Here is an 18649-nt window from a genome sequence, read left to right as displayed (position 1 = left end):
GCTTGATTAGGGAAATAATTTGTACTCATCCAGTTAATTGGTCAATCTTGTTACCTTTACAAATAAAATCAATTAAACCAGAAACCATACTTGTATTTTTTTAATGGGGTGTGCTGGTAATCTGCATTGGCGAAGTAGGTCGCAGATTTGTCTGTTAAGGACACTCAAACTAAGTCTACAGTGTTGCTGTCATAGGTCACGGTGTTAGCCCGGTGGTACATACAGATATTCAAAAATGAACTGATTATTAACGTTCAAGAAACAAGCTAAGATTCACATGTTAGGTTAACTTTAAAAAGTGTTTAAAAAAACTATTGAGGTCTTCCTTCAGGTAACATGATACTGACAGCAGTCGTTAACTTCAATTGTATTCACATTGCAAACGAAATCCTTCTAAATGATAACACACAGAGATCTTTATCATCCTTCCTGTAGCAACAATCGGTATCCTCTCAAAGACTTTTGAGACTTGCATAGTTTTAAACGGGGCGGCTCTTTTGAAGGGATTAAAGCGCAAAGTCCTCTCCCACGGCTCCAGAATCAGTCGTGGTAAGATGGGAGTTTCACGCTGCGCCAGGGTACTGTCAAGTTAATGCATTTAACTTGGGTTTTGCTTACTTGTTCTTTATTATTTTAAAATGTGCTATACATGAAGTGGCTTGAAGACATGCATTAGAAATTGAATTCCTGAAAAAGGTGTTACTAACGTTTAAGGAATATACATTGATCAAAATTACTTTAAAACATCTTCAAAAATAAAACATCTTGCCCTTTTCCTTTTCATAAAGTAGCCTCGAATAGGCAGTTTCACATGGCAGTAAAACACAATCAGCTATTATTTTTGTTTATGGGTCAATGAAATTTCATGAGGCAGTTTCTGCAACACCAAAAACAATGTTTAAACTTTCTAGAAGGCTTGATTTTTTAAAAAAGAAAGACTGATATTAGTTACATTTTGTTTTAATAGTTGCAATTTGCTTAGATAGCTTGGTTCCTCGAAAGAAAAAAAGCAAGACCTGGGTGTGTAACTCTGAGCTTTTTTAATGTTATGTAGTTAAATTGGCCTTCTATCACATGGTTTGTGCGTCTAGAAATATTTTAATAAGACACATACTGCTTGCCGATTTAGAAAATTGAATTGAATATTTTATGGTAGAACTAAACCTGGAATAGCACAAGTAACCTGGCAAATGTGGCACTATTGACATTAAGTGATACAAAAATTCAAATGAATAGAAAACTGGATAACATTCCATACACAGTTTATTGATCTTGATGCCCTTATTGAAACATTGATTAGTACCACCAGCTTTCACACCATCAACAGACTACAAATGCATATTCATTGGAAATGGACAATACAATAATTCAAGTTCAATGCTCATATGCTCTGAGACATCCAACCATGTTTAACATCACATCAACATGCTAGTCAAAAGTACTCACCTGGTGAGTAAACCAAAGCATGTTTCAATTTAATAACAAACTTTTCACATTAAAATCTTTGAACATTTGTTGCATAAAATTTAATTTCAATCAAAAATGCTTTGTAAAAACAGTTCAGATTTAATGATCATACAAACAGGTTAGACAATGCATTTGATTTAGCAAACATCACTTGATGAAATTTAACAAGAAAATAGATTCTCGATGTACTTTGTTTTCATCCAAACTAAAGTTACCACAAAGTGAGACATAAATTTAATGTTTTGAATTATGAGATGGACTGCTGACTCCACGTTACAAATAGTGTTAATAATAAACTACGTTGATACGAGTGGCACAAAATGAGTAGCATGTTACATTGGATTCCAATTCAACACCAAATGAAAGCATAATATTTATCAGAGAAATCATCAGTTTATCCACTATTCAATACAACAATTGTGTGATAACTGTTCAAGCTTATTTAAACATCAAAATGCACAATTTGCTCATGTTTCTTGGCTTCAAATTTGATCTGAGGAAAAAAGAGAAATAAAACCATTTGGTAGTGCATCTTTAAAGATAAACAAAAGATTGTTTGACAAGAGTTCAAGAAGTTTCTGACTCCACTAAATTCAATTTTAATAAAGAATTAAACAAGAATCTTGTAAGAATGTTATGTTACAATTCATTCATCTCTACTTATCTATTATATTGGAAATCTAAAATAAGACTAATACAAAGAAATTGTAATGCCTTTGATAGCTAGCTAAAAACTACTTACACATATTCTACAAATAGGTATCATCCATTATATTTTTGGGTTAATTCACATGAAAAAAAATCAGAATTCTAATTATTAACACAAGAATTGTTGGTACAGTATCCTTCCTAAGATAAGTGCATGCAAGTGTAGAAATGTTTTTAGTCCTATTCCAAATGCAATGATTAATATAGAACCTGAGCTTTCTTGCCACAGTAAAGAAAATTCTGGATGTTAACAGTTAAGAATATGTGAAAGTGGAATGCTATTCCTCTGTTCTACTTCAAGACATTTTATTCTGCTTTTTTCCATCTGTTAGAGTACAGTTTTACATAAGGACCAATTACTTAGGGAATCAAGCTACATCTATATAGGTAAGTTTAATGAATATTGTGGGTCATTTTAAATAGGTTCAGCGACACACAACCAATCACCATATACATACCAACTCTTAATAGCACATAATCATAACTGTTGACTAGCTCAGTGAATCATTACATTTTTAGATTGCATTTATACTTCAGTATATGAATGGAATAAATTGTTCTGATGAATTTAGACTCAGGAAATCAACTTAGACTAGCTTTTCTAAGGTCGGGTCCTATTTCCTGCATTTCAAATCAAATAGTAGTTGTTGTTATAGGATGACAAACATGGCTTGGTACAGTCATATATGGAATGCATGTACACAAGTCAGTTTGCAAAATTAATCAATGATGAAAAGGATTTGCAGCATCACCTTTAAAAGGAATATCTAATTGGAATTTTATTTAAAAGTTACAGAATAATCTTCATTCCAATTTGTTTGAATCCTAACTATAGAAGAGACTTATGTATGGAATTAGCAGTTTGGATATAAAATCTCTAACTGCTTTATCTGACATTAATTGCAATTACACAACAATTTAAGAGTTGCACTGGAGTGCACAATGTTTCACTGTAATATTAAAGTTGGTACACAACATACCATTAAGATTAAGATTTGAAATCAATCTGATGATCCCAAAGCACTGTGCAATATGATCAGTCCAAGCAGCATTATTTATTCCTCTTTATATTGATTGAAAAGGAAGGAGGTCTTCACCAAAAGAACCCATTCCCGGCAGACGGGATGAGATCCCAAAAGTTTGCTTCCAAAAATCTGTAATTTCTATTCTTCTGTAAATTCATGAAAGATGCTTTAAGAGTCCATTTCCTTCCCCTCTCATGGCAAATGAAAAGCCTCACAAAGCTCCCACCTTTAGTTTCACAACTTCAACCAGGAACCATGTCATAATCACAAGAATTTGCTCATATCCCACCACTATACAGCACAATAAACTAATTCACAAGCGTGTTATACTTTCACAGAAAATGACCCATGTAAATTTACATGTAAACATGCAGATTGACTCAAATCACTAAATACTGACAAAATAACCTCTGTAAAAATGTGAATTAAAGCAGATGGAATAAAAAAATGTATTGAAACAGAAAGGAAGAGCATAAGAAAGTGTTGTAATGTTTCATGCTAGGCACTGCTAAGATTTATTTAGCAGTTTGTCTATTCATCCTATTGCACTTAGTAGACAGCTCCTGATATTTTCCAGCAAAGTGGGGAACTAATTTTCTATAAATATGCTATTATATATAATCTGCAGGGATTTAGAGTTAAAAAATTGATTTATATTTCCCAAATTACATTGATATCATAGTGATTTTCTGCACATTAACATAGTCTACTAAGTCTTGCAGTTGTAATTTTAGAACAATATTTAAGATACATATATTGAATTATTTTATCAAATATGTCTATTCAGTTGTATTTTGAGAAAAATACTAATCATTATACTAGTTTGGTTTGAAACTCAAGAATTCAAAGCATTCTGGTTCTAAATAAAAGGTGACTTTTTCTGTTGCCTTTTCGTGTATGAGCAGATAACTGAGTATGATATGGGTTGGTAATTTAAAATTGCCAAGGGCATGAATTAAATCTGTGCAGCCATTTAAAAAAAATTACATTCATTTCAGATCTGTCTCACGAGAAGGAAAACACTACAAAACCTCAAAAAAATAAGTTGTTTACCCCAATGCATTTGGTTAAATCATGTACCACCACATGCTAACATCAAAAATTGGCTGTAAATTGTCAGGCATTAAGAAAATATTGGTTTAACTGTTTTTTTTTGCTTTGAAGCAGAAGGAATAACATATATTCTAATTAGCAATTTAAATTTATAAACCAAGTTAAGACAGAAGACGGCATAAATCCATTGAATTTGGAAAAGACCTTGATTTCAATTATACATTCATCAATATGGTGAGGACATACTTAAACATTTTCAGGCCATAATGAAATATTCAGGCTATAAGTGATGTGACTAAAATCTCTTAACCAGTTATACACACTTCAACATCTTTCAGGGAAACTTTGGACTTTAGAGCCAATATTTCAATTCCTGGTGGAGATAAAGCCCTGGCTTTGGAATCCTAATACCATTTGTTTGCACCTAACGCCTTTGGTATATTCTGTGTGACCTAAACTCATCAATACACCAGAGCACACCAAATCTAGCAGTATGCAGGTTCGAGTGGCAGAAGTGAAAAGCTAGAAAATTGAACTAAGTTTGCCTTTGGCCCACACCAGCTTAATTCAGGAGAGCTGGAGGAACAAAGCAGATAGCCCCATGCAATTTAGAATACAGGCCTAACTAATTTTGTCTGACATTAAGGCCCAATCCTCAATGCGGTGTGGGAAAGGAAGCAATTAAAGTCCTAAGAGTATCCTGCCTCTCCTGACTCCACAATAATTAATGGCCTCAGTATTATCTTCTGACAATGGGCAGGAGAGAATCAAGTGTGTTAAATATAGAATGCACCGCCCAACACTCTGTGAAGATGCGGATTGCTACGTTTGCAGTGACAAAGAACGTGGCACCCAAATGTCTTCATAGAATCCCTACAGTGTGGTAACAGGCCCTTAGGCCCAACAAATCCACCCTGACTCTGAGAACATTCCATCCAGACCTATCCCCCTAACCTACACATCCCTGAACTTTATGGGCAATTTAGCATGACCAATCCACTTAGCCTACATATCTCTGGACTGTGGGAGGAAACCAGAGCACCTGTAGGAAACCCACACAGACACAGGGAGAATGTGCCAACTCCACACAGACAGTCGCCCGAGGTTGGGATCGAACCCAGGTCCCTGGTGCTGTGAGGCATCAGTGCTAACCACCGAGCCACTGTGCCACCTGTTTTCTCAACATATTTGGACTGGACTCTCCATTCAGGAGCTGTGGCTTCTCGGCAGGCAGGAAATCTGACAAATAAGAGGGAGACAACAACAACAGCATAGGGGATAACTGCCTTTGTCAGCACTTCTTTTAAGCTCAGAGCAATGGAAACCCTTTTCTGATCATAATGGAAGTCTTCGACCTTGCCATCTTTGTTTACCAGGTTTTCCTTTCTGCCCTTGATTGGATTCCTCCTGCGATATCCACATTCTAACTTTTCTCCCCGCTTCTGATTATGGCCTGACTCCAATCCCCACTTAATCACAGTCTCTCTCCATTTTCCTGATTACAGGGGACTGTCCATAAGAGTCTCTGGCTGTGTTCCCTTGTCGTCCTGTTCAGTATTAGCTACAGGTCTGCCTGCTCATTTCACCAGCTGTAGGATGGGAAATGAATCAAAAATATACTATGAGATCCAAACAACAATTGAGCAGCCTCACTGAGTGCTTCACCTTCTGCTTACTTCTTTCTGACTCCTTATAACCAGCCAGGCCAACTTGTGGGTCAGTGTTTTAGAATGACTGTGACAATCCCTTTAAAACCAACAAAACAACAGCTTAAGACCGAACACACCAGTTAGAGTTTCTGCTTACTCACAGTTCTGAAAATCTTAATCTACAGTTCTGAAAACGTTTGTGTCACCATCATCTATACATTCCCCTCCAAGATGCTCACCATCCTGATTTGGAAATATATTGCCATTCCTTCACTGTTGCTGGGTCAACATCCTGGAACTCCCTCACTAAGGACATTGTGGGTCAATCTAAAGCAGGTGGATTGCAGTGGTTCAAGAAGGCAGCTCATCACCACCTTCTCAAAGGTAACTAGCTACGGGCAATAAATGCTGGCCAGACAGTGATTCCTATATCCCATGAGTGAACAAAAAAAAAGTTGTCATGAAGGAAAACAGTGTAGGTAGCTAAAGTACCATCCCTGTCCTGTTCTCAGCATATTGTACGAAAGTAGCCACAGAGAAAACCAAACCTTGGATTTTCTTGTGGTCTCTATCCAAATGAATAGATAAGAATGCAGCGTCGTGAGCAAGTTGCAAAAAGAGAAAGTCAGATTTACTGAAGTATTCAAAGCTCTTCTTTCTAAAATACACGATGTGTATAATTATCAATATAAATGTTGATATATTGGTAAATCACTCCCAGAATTTCTTTATACTTTGTTTCAGAGGTGCTTCTTTAGAAAATTAATGCACTTGAAAATTCTCTTCAACTATTTGAAACTTGCGTTCAGTATACAGCTGTCTCATTTAAGCAATAATATGTTTGTGCAAATAAAGCTATCGTGCAATGATAGGTTAAATGATAGGTTAAAGTAAAATAAACCTCCCATCTCCGTTTCTCTTGATATGTTTGACTATTGCTTGTTCCAATTCTGCAAACAGAATCTTCTGGTATCTTAAAAGCAGTTGCTCATGTACTGTATTATCAAGATATTCAACTAAGAGATGCATTAATGTTATCCTGCCCTCACCTAAAGCTCATACACAACTACACAATTCCAGGACTGGATAAGAAAAGGTCAGACTAGAGCCAATTATCATTGCTGATTACTCTTCTCACTGAGGTTAATCAACATAGCACAGTCCTGGGATTTAGTCTGCTATAATCCATGCCATTTGTGGTAATTTGTTTTCTGGATAGAGGAGACAGAGACAAGGCCACATTTACTGCCAATCTCCAGCTGGTCTGAGAAACTGGTGAAAACCATTTCTAGAGGTTGTTAACAGCCCAACCACAAATAGTTAGATTGGAGTGACATTGCTAAAACACGCATGAGTGTCTGGTTCAGTTTACTAAAAGAGATTAGAAAATCAACTAAGTTTTAACACAATCTAGAAGCTTTTATAGTTATTTTCCAGGTGCCACAAGTCACCAGAATTATTGAGTTAAATTTCACGTTGTGGTAGAATTTGGTTTCAAAAACACAATATTACTGTACAGGAAGTATTGTGCTTGCTTTGACAGCATTAAATACAAAAACATAGAAATGTTGTCAGGAGGCTGAAACTACAGTTCTATGATCCTGATTTCAATCCTTCTTGAATAACAAAGTATTTATGATACAAAACAGACCACATTATCCAATATTCCAGACTAGCATCTCCCTCCTCTCCACTATTAATTACTTAATCTCTTTCCTATTGTTTCTCCCTCATGTGCCTATCCAGGATCATTTTAAACACATCTATGTCAATTGCTTTAGTCACTCTATATGATTGCAACTTCCAAATTCTCACCACATTGTATTTTGCACGAATACCTAATTTGAAATAAACCTTCCAAACACTCTCGTTGAGACACACTCTAAATCAGCAATTAGTACTCAGCAGTAAATTACTCCTTAAAGCTGAAACTGGTTTACATTTTGTTTCATATATGGATATTTCCCTTTTTCATGTCCCCAGTGTAGCGTTTGAGCTATTGGTGGTAGGTCTATAGGAGTGAGCTGGGTTGTCATAACCTCCAAGTTTCCTTCCTTTTCATGTCATCAAGGATTTTGTCCCCATTCCAGAACTTCTACTCATTGTACACTGCAACTGGAACACCATAGAAATCAGGAACGAGTATCATGCATTGTCCAGCAATGTACGCAAAACACTGAGCAAGCACAACAGATCACTCTATTCAAAGGCATTAATCAAAAGTTTGGCTGAAGGAAAATCATAAAGTGGTTGGAAGATAGAAGGGAGAAGTTGTTGAAGCTCCATCCCAATTTTGCAAATCTCATTAGCTCATGAAAACCACAGAACCCTTTTGAAAAGAGCACATGAACAAAATTATGGCATAAAACCAATCTGTAGTTATTTTATTGTTGCCTAGCAACATCATAAAATGTTAATGTTTAACCTCAGACTTGTCATCCATCTGAGGGTGTTGAAATAATTTTTTCTTTATATGTAATCACCCAATAGTTGACCTTCTTTTTTGACATGCTTACCAGGAACAAATGTTTTCTGAGAACATTTTTCATTACTCTCAGATTACCGTTAACCAGCATGTTTAGGCTTCATTACAAATACATTCCATTTGAGATAAAAACTCTTTGGCAAAGTTTGTATGTTCAATTACATTTTAATGAAAAATGGTGTTAATGTCTTGTTAATCACATTTGGTAAGGTTTGCTAATATCTTTAGTTAAGGCTAAAAGAAACGCGAGGTGGCAATTAATTATGTGAACACATATAAAAAGGAATAGCAATGACATTTAGGGTGTGATCAGAGGGGTGAAACTGAGAAAGTGAGTAAAATCACTCCACAGAAGAAAACGATACATGTGCCTTTGTTTCAACGTCACAAACTGGCTTGCATTCTAATAATAAATAATAAAGTGCCTGCATTTGCTCTGTGACATTGCTAGTTTGTGTCCTGGTTTTTCAGTCATTTCATCTAGAATCTCTCTGATGCCCCTCCATTCAGAAACTGAGGATGGAAAGTTACAGATTTGGAATCAAACTTTTTTTTTCCAAACAGGATATTTCTTAAGTTTTATTTTCATTTTGAACAAAATGGCCATCACTTAGCTTTTATTGAACTGCCTTCCAGAATTCTTTTCCTCCATAGACTTATACTACAGTAGTAAAAATCTAAAGGTGGAAGTCTGTATTTGTGCTCCTTGCTTATCTTTATTTATGTCCCTCATTCTCAAATCTAGAAATATAACTGTCTGGTAGAAAGTTTTGCACTGATTTGTCTTAATTGTAAATTCTAACTAGTTTTAAAAAAACAAAATAAAGAAAACATTTATTTCTAAAATCAGTAAAATTTAAATCCAATATTAAAGCAATGTTAATCCAATGTTAATAAACCTTCCAAACACTCTCGTTGAGACACACTCTAAATCAGCAATTAGTACTCAGCAGTAAATTACTCCTTAAAGCTGAAACTGTTTTATATTTTGTTTCATATATGGATATTTCCCTTTTTCATGTCCCCGGTGTAGCGTTTGAGCTATTGGTGTATTGTCAGGAGTATTGTCAGGCTTAAAACTTAGAGGTTTTTCTAAACTTTTGTTTCTTTCCAAAAGTAGTTCTCAGCTGGATGAAAGCCTTAAGCACAACAACTATGATTTTATTGAGATGTGGAGATCATAGACCACCAATTGTGCAGGACTTCCTGCGTAAAACGTTGCTTTGCAGATGAAGATTACTTGGTTCTTGCTTTACAAATCAAGAAGTACTCTGATTTCTTGCCAGAACCATTATTCAACTGTGAGTGTAATCTGACTAGTTCAAAATCAGAAATGATCGGCTAACAATCACTTCAAGACATTTAATGTGACCTTGGATGGCCTTGCAGCATGAACATTTGGAAATGAATTGTTTAAAGGTGTATTTCATACACTACAATCAACAAAATGAGTTTAGGGAATAAGAAAGATATTTGAAACCAAGTGTAATTGAACCTATATTACAATATTCAGTTTTGATTTCAGTTTTGTGAAGTAGTTTTTTTCCATATGAATCTTGTTTTTAATGTATCACTTGCAATTTTTAAAACTTTCACAGCCAGAACACCTGTTGGGGATCAGCAAATGCCATATGTTACAGCTGCCTGTGATTTGGTTATACCTATTATCTATGTTCAATTATGAAATAGTCCCTGTACTACCTATATCTTGTGAATAACACAGGCCTCACATCTGTGTTCAGCTTCATTTATACAGTCATATTCACGCCGATGGTAAGCAATTTCAGGGCTGGATCAACAAAAACAGTAGTATAACTTTAGTGATAAAAAGGTGTAGGGCTGGATGAACACAGCAGGCCAAGCAGCATCAGAGGGGCAGGAAGGCTGACATTTCAGGCCTAGACTCTTCTTCAGAAAATTTCTGATGAAGGGTCTAGGCCCGAAACGTCAGCTTTTGTGCTCCTAAGATGCTGTTTGGCCTGCTGTGTTCATCCAGCTCTACACCTTGTTATCTCAGATTCTCTAGCATCTGCAGTTCTGACTATCTCTGAGTTCAACTTTAGTGTCAGGTCCTGATTAGACTGCAATAAAATCAAATAATGTGAACAAGGAGTCTGTTTTTAAGAGGCTGAGTTTGAAATGACAAGTATAATTCCACTCCGTTGTCAAGTTGCAATTAGATATTTCCCCACAGTCTATTAGGAATTTTTAAAAAATTGGAGTGTCCATACTTTCCCAACATTATAAATTGTGGTCTGTAAACAGAGAACTGTGCATGTGTCTAAATGCAAATGCACAGAACTACTTTGTGGCTGACCTTACTGTGACCTGCAGGGATGTACAGGTAGCAGCAGCACAAATCAGATCTGCTGGCTGTGCATCATTCTTCATAGATAGACTGGTCCAGGACTGTGGCAGTCTTATAATAACTTTTTCATACACCATTCGGAATACTATACACTTGAGTAGCAAAAAAGTGTCTCATAGCGGTAAACATCTGTGAATTTCCAATGAATTCTCCCACAAACTAGTACTTCGAGAAACCACTCAGCAGAGCTTTGATGTCATGTCTCAGTAGAAAGCTGTCATTGTTCACTACTACAAACAACAGTGAGATCAAAACTTTGGCCTCACTAATTTTGGAGATATTTTCTGCAACATGATACTGCGATTCTGGCTTTGAGGCTTGCGCAGGCTGCATGTTTTAGAGTTGGTCTATGTCATAATGCTTACTGCCCTGAGGCCAGGCAGGGTGGTATAGGTCACTACACCTCAACCAAAATGCACAGCGCATGTGGTAGGTCAAGCTCTAAAAGCAGAGTTGCATGTGGCCATAAAAACTGTGATTAATCATTTTTTGGTACATCAAATAAGACAAGAAGATATACATAATTAGAATCTTTAATGCAACAAAGTGTAAGAAGATATACATAATTAGAATCTTTAATGCAACAAAGTGAAAATAAGTATAAATAATTATTCTGTATCAGAAGAAATGTGATTATAGATTGTTATAAAAGTCCTTTAACCTAGAATGAAATTTCTCAAGATAACTTTAATGTTTTATGTATATAAAATTCTGCAAACAAAATAAATGACGATTAAATCGCTTTAAATGCTAACATTAATAAAAACTTTCACTAATGCTAAGTAATAATGTTTGAAGTGTATTTAATCTGTTATTTATTCTTTTTTATATCTTAAAATAGTGCCAAAATTCAATTAGTAGCATCTCATTCATATTTATGATTGGTGCTTCTCCAGTATTGTTTCTTATTCTAGTTACAAATCAGCTGCTTGCTAATTGAGTTCTGTAGTGAACCCACAGCTGTTTTGAATTTTAATCTCCAGTTTCTCTTCTCTTGCTTCTGCATTAACATCCTCATTTTACAGGCTGATTTTAAATTTATCAAAGTATCAAGGAGCTATAGCTGCAGTTATTTTTTTCCACCTGCACAACCTTCCACATGTTTTGGATGTGGGGCAATCTTGTTTCGTCTGAAATACATCTTGCTTTGAGGAAAAGATTCTATGTATTTCATTTTGGAAATTGAGTTCAATTTGGATCTAGAAAGTTAATTTAATTGAATTGCGTGAACATACAAGGTATCAGACTGACTCCCTAAACATAAATGGACACTGTGTTTAATATGAACTTGTTTTTACTGTGGGCTCAGCTAGCATTCATATTCAACATGATTGCTTGGTTACTTTGAATTGCAATTAAAAATATACAATTCTTCTATTTAACAGGAATTTTTTGTGCTGCCTGGCTTTTTACTGATATAAAAGATATTACAGTAGCAAAATATTAGCAAGTGCTGAATTAGGAAGACTTACTTCTACATGACATAAAATGGAATCAAATGTTATGTCAATTGTACATTCGCAATGATACAATTCACATGTTTCCTGAATTAAATACATCTCATGTTTAATAAAATGACACAATTTCCAATTTTTCATCTAGAAAATCACAAACACAGATTGTTTCTATTGCCAACCTCTTACTACTAATTTACTTTTATTCTTATTTCACTGAATCACTGAAATGTAATTTTTCAGCATAATAATTACTCATTAGATGACAGTACCAATCTGATTACTTCTGGCTGATTGCTGTTGACATGCAATACATGCATTGTTCTAATGCTTTTATTATCTTATTAAGACAAACAGTTTAAAAAGATGCTGGACAATTGTTTAAAATTTACATTACATAAATCAATTTACAATTTCAAAATTTAACTGAAGTCAGAATAGTAAAATAGGTGTTGAATAGGGCACTTCAAATTGTAGGGTTTATTTGTATTATAGAATATTATACCTACTTAAATATATTTGAATTCATAATTTTGACATGAACAATTTTTAATTTCTTCTCTATGTGACAAATGAAAGTTTACAGACTTTGAATTTTTGAACATTATTGACAAAAAGCAAAATACCATTTGTTATTAAGCTCAGAAATATTGATTTGTTTCAAAAATATTTCTATTTATTTGTTCAATTCTCATTCTCTATCTTTCACCTCGAAGTTCCAAACATCAGCCTTTCAGAAATGATATTTTAGCCATGAATTGAGTGCAGGGCAGATTGATCAAAATGACAGCCAAAGTGTCAAACTAACAGGTTGGATAAATGTAGTTTGTAGAATATTGAAAATTTAAGAAATATCTAAATCAGGTATTTGAAATAATAATATGATTCTCACGGTATTTAAAAATAAATTCTGTCTTCCGGTAAGGGAATGCTGGACAAAGGATCATAATCTTAAAATTACAGCCATGCCATTCAGGAGTAAAATCAGGAAGCACTTAGGTAGAAATCTGGAGCTCTGTCTCTTGTTGGATAGTGGATGCTGGGTAAATTCAAACTTTCATGGTTGTAGTTGGTAAGATTTTTGTCAGATAAGCCTGCCAAAAGATATGGAGCAAAGCAGGTAGAGGAGGTTCAGATCAGGCACAACCAAAAGGAAAGGTGGAACAGATTCAAATGGTTGAATAGCATCCTCTGTTCCAAGTCAATAATCTCCATCATATTGCTTGTTAAAAACTCTTTTAAAAGTAATCAGAAAACACTCTCAGTATTTTCTCTGCTGACTATGGTAGTAAAATCTTCTTTGAAAAAGATTCCAGAAAATAAGTTGAGCATGATGTACCGTTCCTGTATCCATGCTGATTGCCCTTTGTGCTTTTCTCGGCTTTCCATCAAAGAAGGCCCCAAAATTAACTTGAAGGTCTTCCACAATTAACATTCAAAAAACACCTAACTGAACACACTACTGTTCCATGCAAGTTTTTTTTTAAGAAAGAGAATTTTGATACCTTTCAATATTAATGGATATCTATCAAAATCAGTAAACTTTTAAAATATTACTTAAAGATTGATTAATTTCAATCCTCAATTTCTTTGAAACTTGAGCATGTACACCTGGTCAAAGTATTTACTTAAATTTCAGAACATGGTTTCAGATGGATAAAAAGTAATCTGTGTCCATTTTGGGGTCCTGAGGTCATGATTCACATCTACCTGCACCAGGACTCCTTATTGTCCTGATTATAGAGTGCAGTTGAATGCAAAACATGCTGCTCGTTGACTGTATTCCTAACAGGCAACTAAGCAAAGTGTGAGACCAGTGTAGTGCTCAAGTTCCTAAAGATAGTCTGCCCATCTTAAAAAGGATCCAGAACAGTTTGTGAGACAGAAAACCAAGACACTTACCTTTGTGGATAGAAGTTATTGACTATTCAGTTGTATAGCTACTTCCCACATACATGGATATTTTCCATTCAACCTGCACAGACATGTTGTTATGTGCCTCTGGAGCAGGTGGAATTTGAGCCCAGGCCACTTGGCACAGAGGTAGAGACACTGCCGTTGCACCATAACAGTGCCTTCCTACATATATGTTGTATTGTAATCAACCTGGTTAGATGTGTTATGTGCCACTTCCAGAGTAGGTGGGTTTGAATCCAGGCTTCACGTCTCAGAGGTGGGGACATTACCATTGCTCCATAAGAGCTCTTTCATTCATATATGTGCTCACATAATTAGCAACCATCACCTGATTCTTCTAAACCTTAAATAAAGATATGAACTAACTTAACTGGGAGGTGATGGCCAAGTGGGATTATTGCCAGGCTGTTAATCCAGAGACCCAGATAATGTGCTGGGGTCTCAGGTTCAAATCCTGGCATGGCAGATGGTAAAAGTTGAATTCAATAAAATATCTAGAACTAAGAATCTAATGACGACCATGAATCCACTGTCAATTGTCAGGAAAAACCAATCTGGTTCACTAATGTCCTTTAGGGAAGGAAACTGCCTTCCTAACCTGGTCTGGCCTATATGTGACTTCAGACCCACAGCAATGTGGTTGACCCTGGGATAGTCCCATTAATGAATAAAGGAACAATGTGAGAACTGGTCATTAATGAACACCACTAACCTTTCACAATGATCAATGCATCATATCTACATCACTCATCCACTTGCATTCCCTAGCACTTGGAATTAAGGTCATACATTCATATTTTCCATTTTACCCTTGCACACCTTTCACTTGTTTCTTGTTTCCTCCATATACATGCAGCTATTCACCACGGCAGGCATCTTACAAATGGAATAATACAATCACAAATATTCTTGTGTTACAAGTTGGAATGAAAGAGAAGGAACTGGAACAGAAGTGGTGAGCGTGCCCATACTTCCAGAACTGCACCAAAGAAGTGGGTCTCTGCATTATGTATCATGCAATGACAGAGCCTGTTTTATTCAGATGGTGTGAGCGTTACATATTTCAAACTCCACTCCATGCCCCTCCAGCCAATCCTCTCCTCTGATTTTCTGCTTTCAGATATGAATGAACAGTCTCCTGCCCAGACACAGCAATCTCAGGCAGAAGAAAGTGCAAAGTACCTCATTGCTAAAGAAATGCCCATGACTTAATCAAACACTCATAGCCACAAGAGATGGTAAAATGTGAGGCTGGATGAACACAGCAGGCCAAGCAGCATCTCAGGAGCACAAAAGCTGACGTTTCGGGCCTAGACCCTTCATCAGAGAGCCACAAGCTCAGCTACAGTCATTCTAAAACCTTCAAAAGTTAATAGTTAATGAATATTATCTGTCTTATTATCTGCATATGGTTAGTTATCAGACACAAGGGGGTTGAAACTATGGTGGATATGCGAGATCACAGACAAATTCTGCAAATCAAGGACTGAGAACTGAATCTTGATGCTGAGATGTTTTGTACATTGACAAGCCTGCCAGATAGCCTCTTGTCACTGTCAAGGAGCAAGTAACAGTCTAAAGTGGTACAGTCCATTTTGCAGATCTAGGAGCACATTCATCCCACCTTGGAGATAATCACCAATTCCATGACAGCACTTATGGACTCACCTGTGATTCAATTTCTGCTGGTCAACATCACAGCCGTGATTGTAACATAGGCAGAGTTAAAAATATTGCAGTGCTGCTATGAAAACTCATATAAAATTCAATAAAACTATTCTTGCTGCCATGCAGGATCAGCTTCCTACTATCTTGACAACAGCTCTCAGTGCTTAAAGGTTCTTGGTCCAGATTAATAAGATTGCTGAGGCGCTGCCCTATCAGAATGCCAGTGGTTCTTCAGCCATATATAGGTTGTCCTTTCTCAGCATATCAGTATTTATGGTCCTACAACTACCACCACACCAATGCCCTTTTGGTTGCCTATTGACCTGCCAGCCAAAACCACCACCAAAAATGCCAAAATGCTGACATTTGAAAAGACCTTCAATGAGAGGTGTCAGTCCAGTGATATTATTGCTGGACTGTTAATCCAGAAACTCAGATAATGTTCTCAGGTTCGAATCCTGCCACAGTGGATGGCGGAATGTGAGTTCAATAAATACCTGGAATTAAGAGTCTAATGATGATCATGAATCCATTGTTGATTGTTGGGAAAAACCCACCAGGTTCACAATGTCCTTTAGGGAAGAAAACTGCCATTTTTATTTGGTCTGGCTTACCCATGTGACTTCAGACCCATAGCAATGTAGCTGACTCTTAACTGCCCTCTGGGCAATGAGGAATGGGCAAAATATGCTGCCCAGCCAGCAACACCCTCATTCCATGAATAAATACAGAAAAAAAATGCCCAGAACTATCATAAAAGTCCTGAAAGGTAATCTGCAAACTCCCAAATGAGAGTCATTATTTTTTCGCTAGTTCAATCACTTCTCCTGAATCCGTGTTCCACTGGATTCCAGAGGCTGCACTCCAGCAGCTCCACATTGGCACCACTTCAGCTCTTTTGTAGACAGTTACCTTCACGAAACTGGGAGTGTAAGGATGCTTTTCAGAATGGAGGGCTGTGACTAGTGGTGTTACACAGGGATCAGTACCGGGATCTCTGCTGTTTGCTGTTGACATGGATGATTTGGAGGAAAATGTGGCTGGTCTAATTAGTAAGCTTGCAGATAATACAAAGATTGGAGGAGTTGTGGATAGTGAGGAGGATTGTCAGGAGACTCTGCAGGATATGGGCAGACAAATGGCAGATTGAGTTTAATCTGGACAAATGTGAGGTGATATAATTTGGAAGGACAAGTAGAGGCGGAAATTGAACAGTGAATGGCAGTACCCTTAAGAGTATTGATATGCAAAGGGATCTGGGTGTGCAGGCCCATAGGTAACTAAGGTTGGCAGCGCAGGTAGATAAGGTAGTAGATAGGGTCAATGCATCTTGCCTTCATTGTAATGACATTGAGTGTAAGGATAAGCAAGTTATGCAACAGCTTTATAAAACTTTGAGTTTGGCCAAATATGGAATATTGCACACAGTTCTGGTCACCATACTACCTGAAGGATGTGGATGCTTTTGAGAGGGTACAGAAAGAATTAATTAGGATTTTGCGTGTCATAGGGGATATTACTATAAAGAAAAGTTGGTTAGACTAGGTTTGTTTTCACTGGAACACAGGAGATTGAGGGGCGACATGTTAGAAGTTTATAAGATTGTGAATGGCAAGGATAGACTGGTATGTATGAGGATTTTTCCCAGGGTGGAGGGGTCAAATACTAGGGAACACAGGTTCAAGGTGCAGTGGAGGGGATGAAGTTTAAAACAGATGTGTGAGGCAAGATTTTCCACACAAAGGATAGTGAGTGCCCAGAACGTGCTGCCAGAGGAGGTGATAGAAAGCAATCACAATAGCAGCATTCAAGAAACACTTAGATGAATACGTGAATAGGAAGGGAATACAGGCATACGGATCCTGTAAGTGAAGGCAGTTTTAGTATGGAATGGCAAAATGTGTCAGAACAGGCATGGAGGGCTGAAGGGATTGTTCCTGTGCTGTACTGTTCTTTGCTCTTGGCACTGTCCTCAGATTCCTGAACTCCAATCCTTGAGCTGCACCTAGTAAATACTGAGCATGGACTTACTTAACCCCCAACTGTCGAAAGTGCCAAATGACCCACAGGGCTTCACCCAAGGACCATTCCTCTCAACAAGAAACAGCTTTTGGGATTTCTCCTGACCCTAAAAACACAGACCTACAAAATGCCTTCTGCGACTTCAATGAGCCCTTAGCTCCTCAAAGCAAATAGCAGTATTTAGTTGTATGGAACGACATTCTCTGACACTCTCTATATTACAGTTTAAAATCAACAGAACCTTGAAAAGCTGTTCATTGATTCTTGAACGGATTTGAATGACCTATTAAAAGCTTCATAGGCCTTGTAACACACACACTTTATCACAGGATCTTTATGAAGGATACTTTGCCAGTATGCATTTCATACGAATGGTAGTGGGGAGAATGGTAGAAGAAAGGCATTCTCTTGACATATTAAGAATCAAGGAACAGCCAGGGAACTATAGACCGGTGAGCCTGACATCAGTGGTGGGCAAGTTGTTGGAGGGAATCCAGAGGAATAGGATTTACATGTATTTGGAAAGGCTAGGACTGGTTAGGGATAGTCAATGTGACTTTGCACATGGGAAATCATGTCTCATAAACTTGATTGAGTTTTTTGAAGAAATAATGAATTGGATTAATTAGGGCAGAGCATTGGACATGATCGAAATGGGCTTCAGTAAGGCATTCGACACGGTTCCTCACCGTAGATTGGTTACCAAAGTTAGATCACATGGAATACAGGGAGAACCAGTCATTTGGATACAGAACTGGCTCAAGGGTAGAAGACAGAAGGTGGTAATGGAGGGTTGCTTTTCAGACTGGAGGCCTGTGACCATGGTGTGCCAC

The 18649-nt window shown here is 36.8% G+C and overlaps 1 protein-coding gene across 9 annotated transcripts in view; it reads right to left on the bottom strand.

Moving 5' to 3' along the window:
* Positions 1-1245: 1245 nt before the first annotated feature.
* myo3b (myosin IIIB) overlaps positions 1246-18649 on the bottom strand; it is a 583195-nt gene continuing 565791 nt past the window's right edge. For all 9 annotated transcript variants that reach the window (XM_059647251.1, XM_059647253.1, XM_059647249.1 and 6 more), the window contains one exon: positions 1246-1960. Coding sequence is in view for 1 of the 9 variants with exons in the window: in XM_059647252.1 (XP_059503235.1) it covers positions 1950-1960 (11 nt within the window). In the remaining 8 variants the exon portion in view is untranslated. The remainder of the gene's footprint in view (positions 1961-18649) is intronic.

The sequence above is a fragment of the Stegostoma tigrinum genome, chromosome 7, assembly GCF_030684315.1.
Source record: "Stegostoma tigrinum isolate sSteTig4 chromosome 7, sSteTig4.hap1, whole genome shotgun sequence".
NCBI lineage: Eukaryota > Metazoa > Chordata > Chondrichthyes > Orectolobiformes > Stegostomatidae > Stegostoma > Stegostoma tigrinum.
Note: the sequence above shows the minus strand (reverse complement) of the source record. Positions and strands in the feature narration are given on the sequence as shown.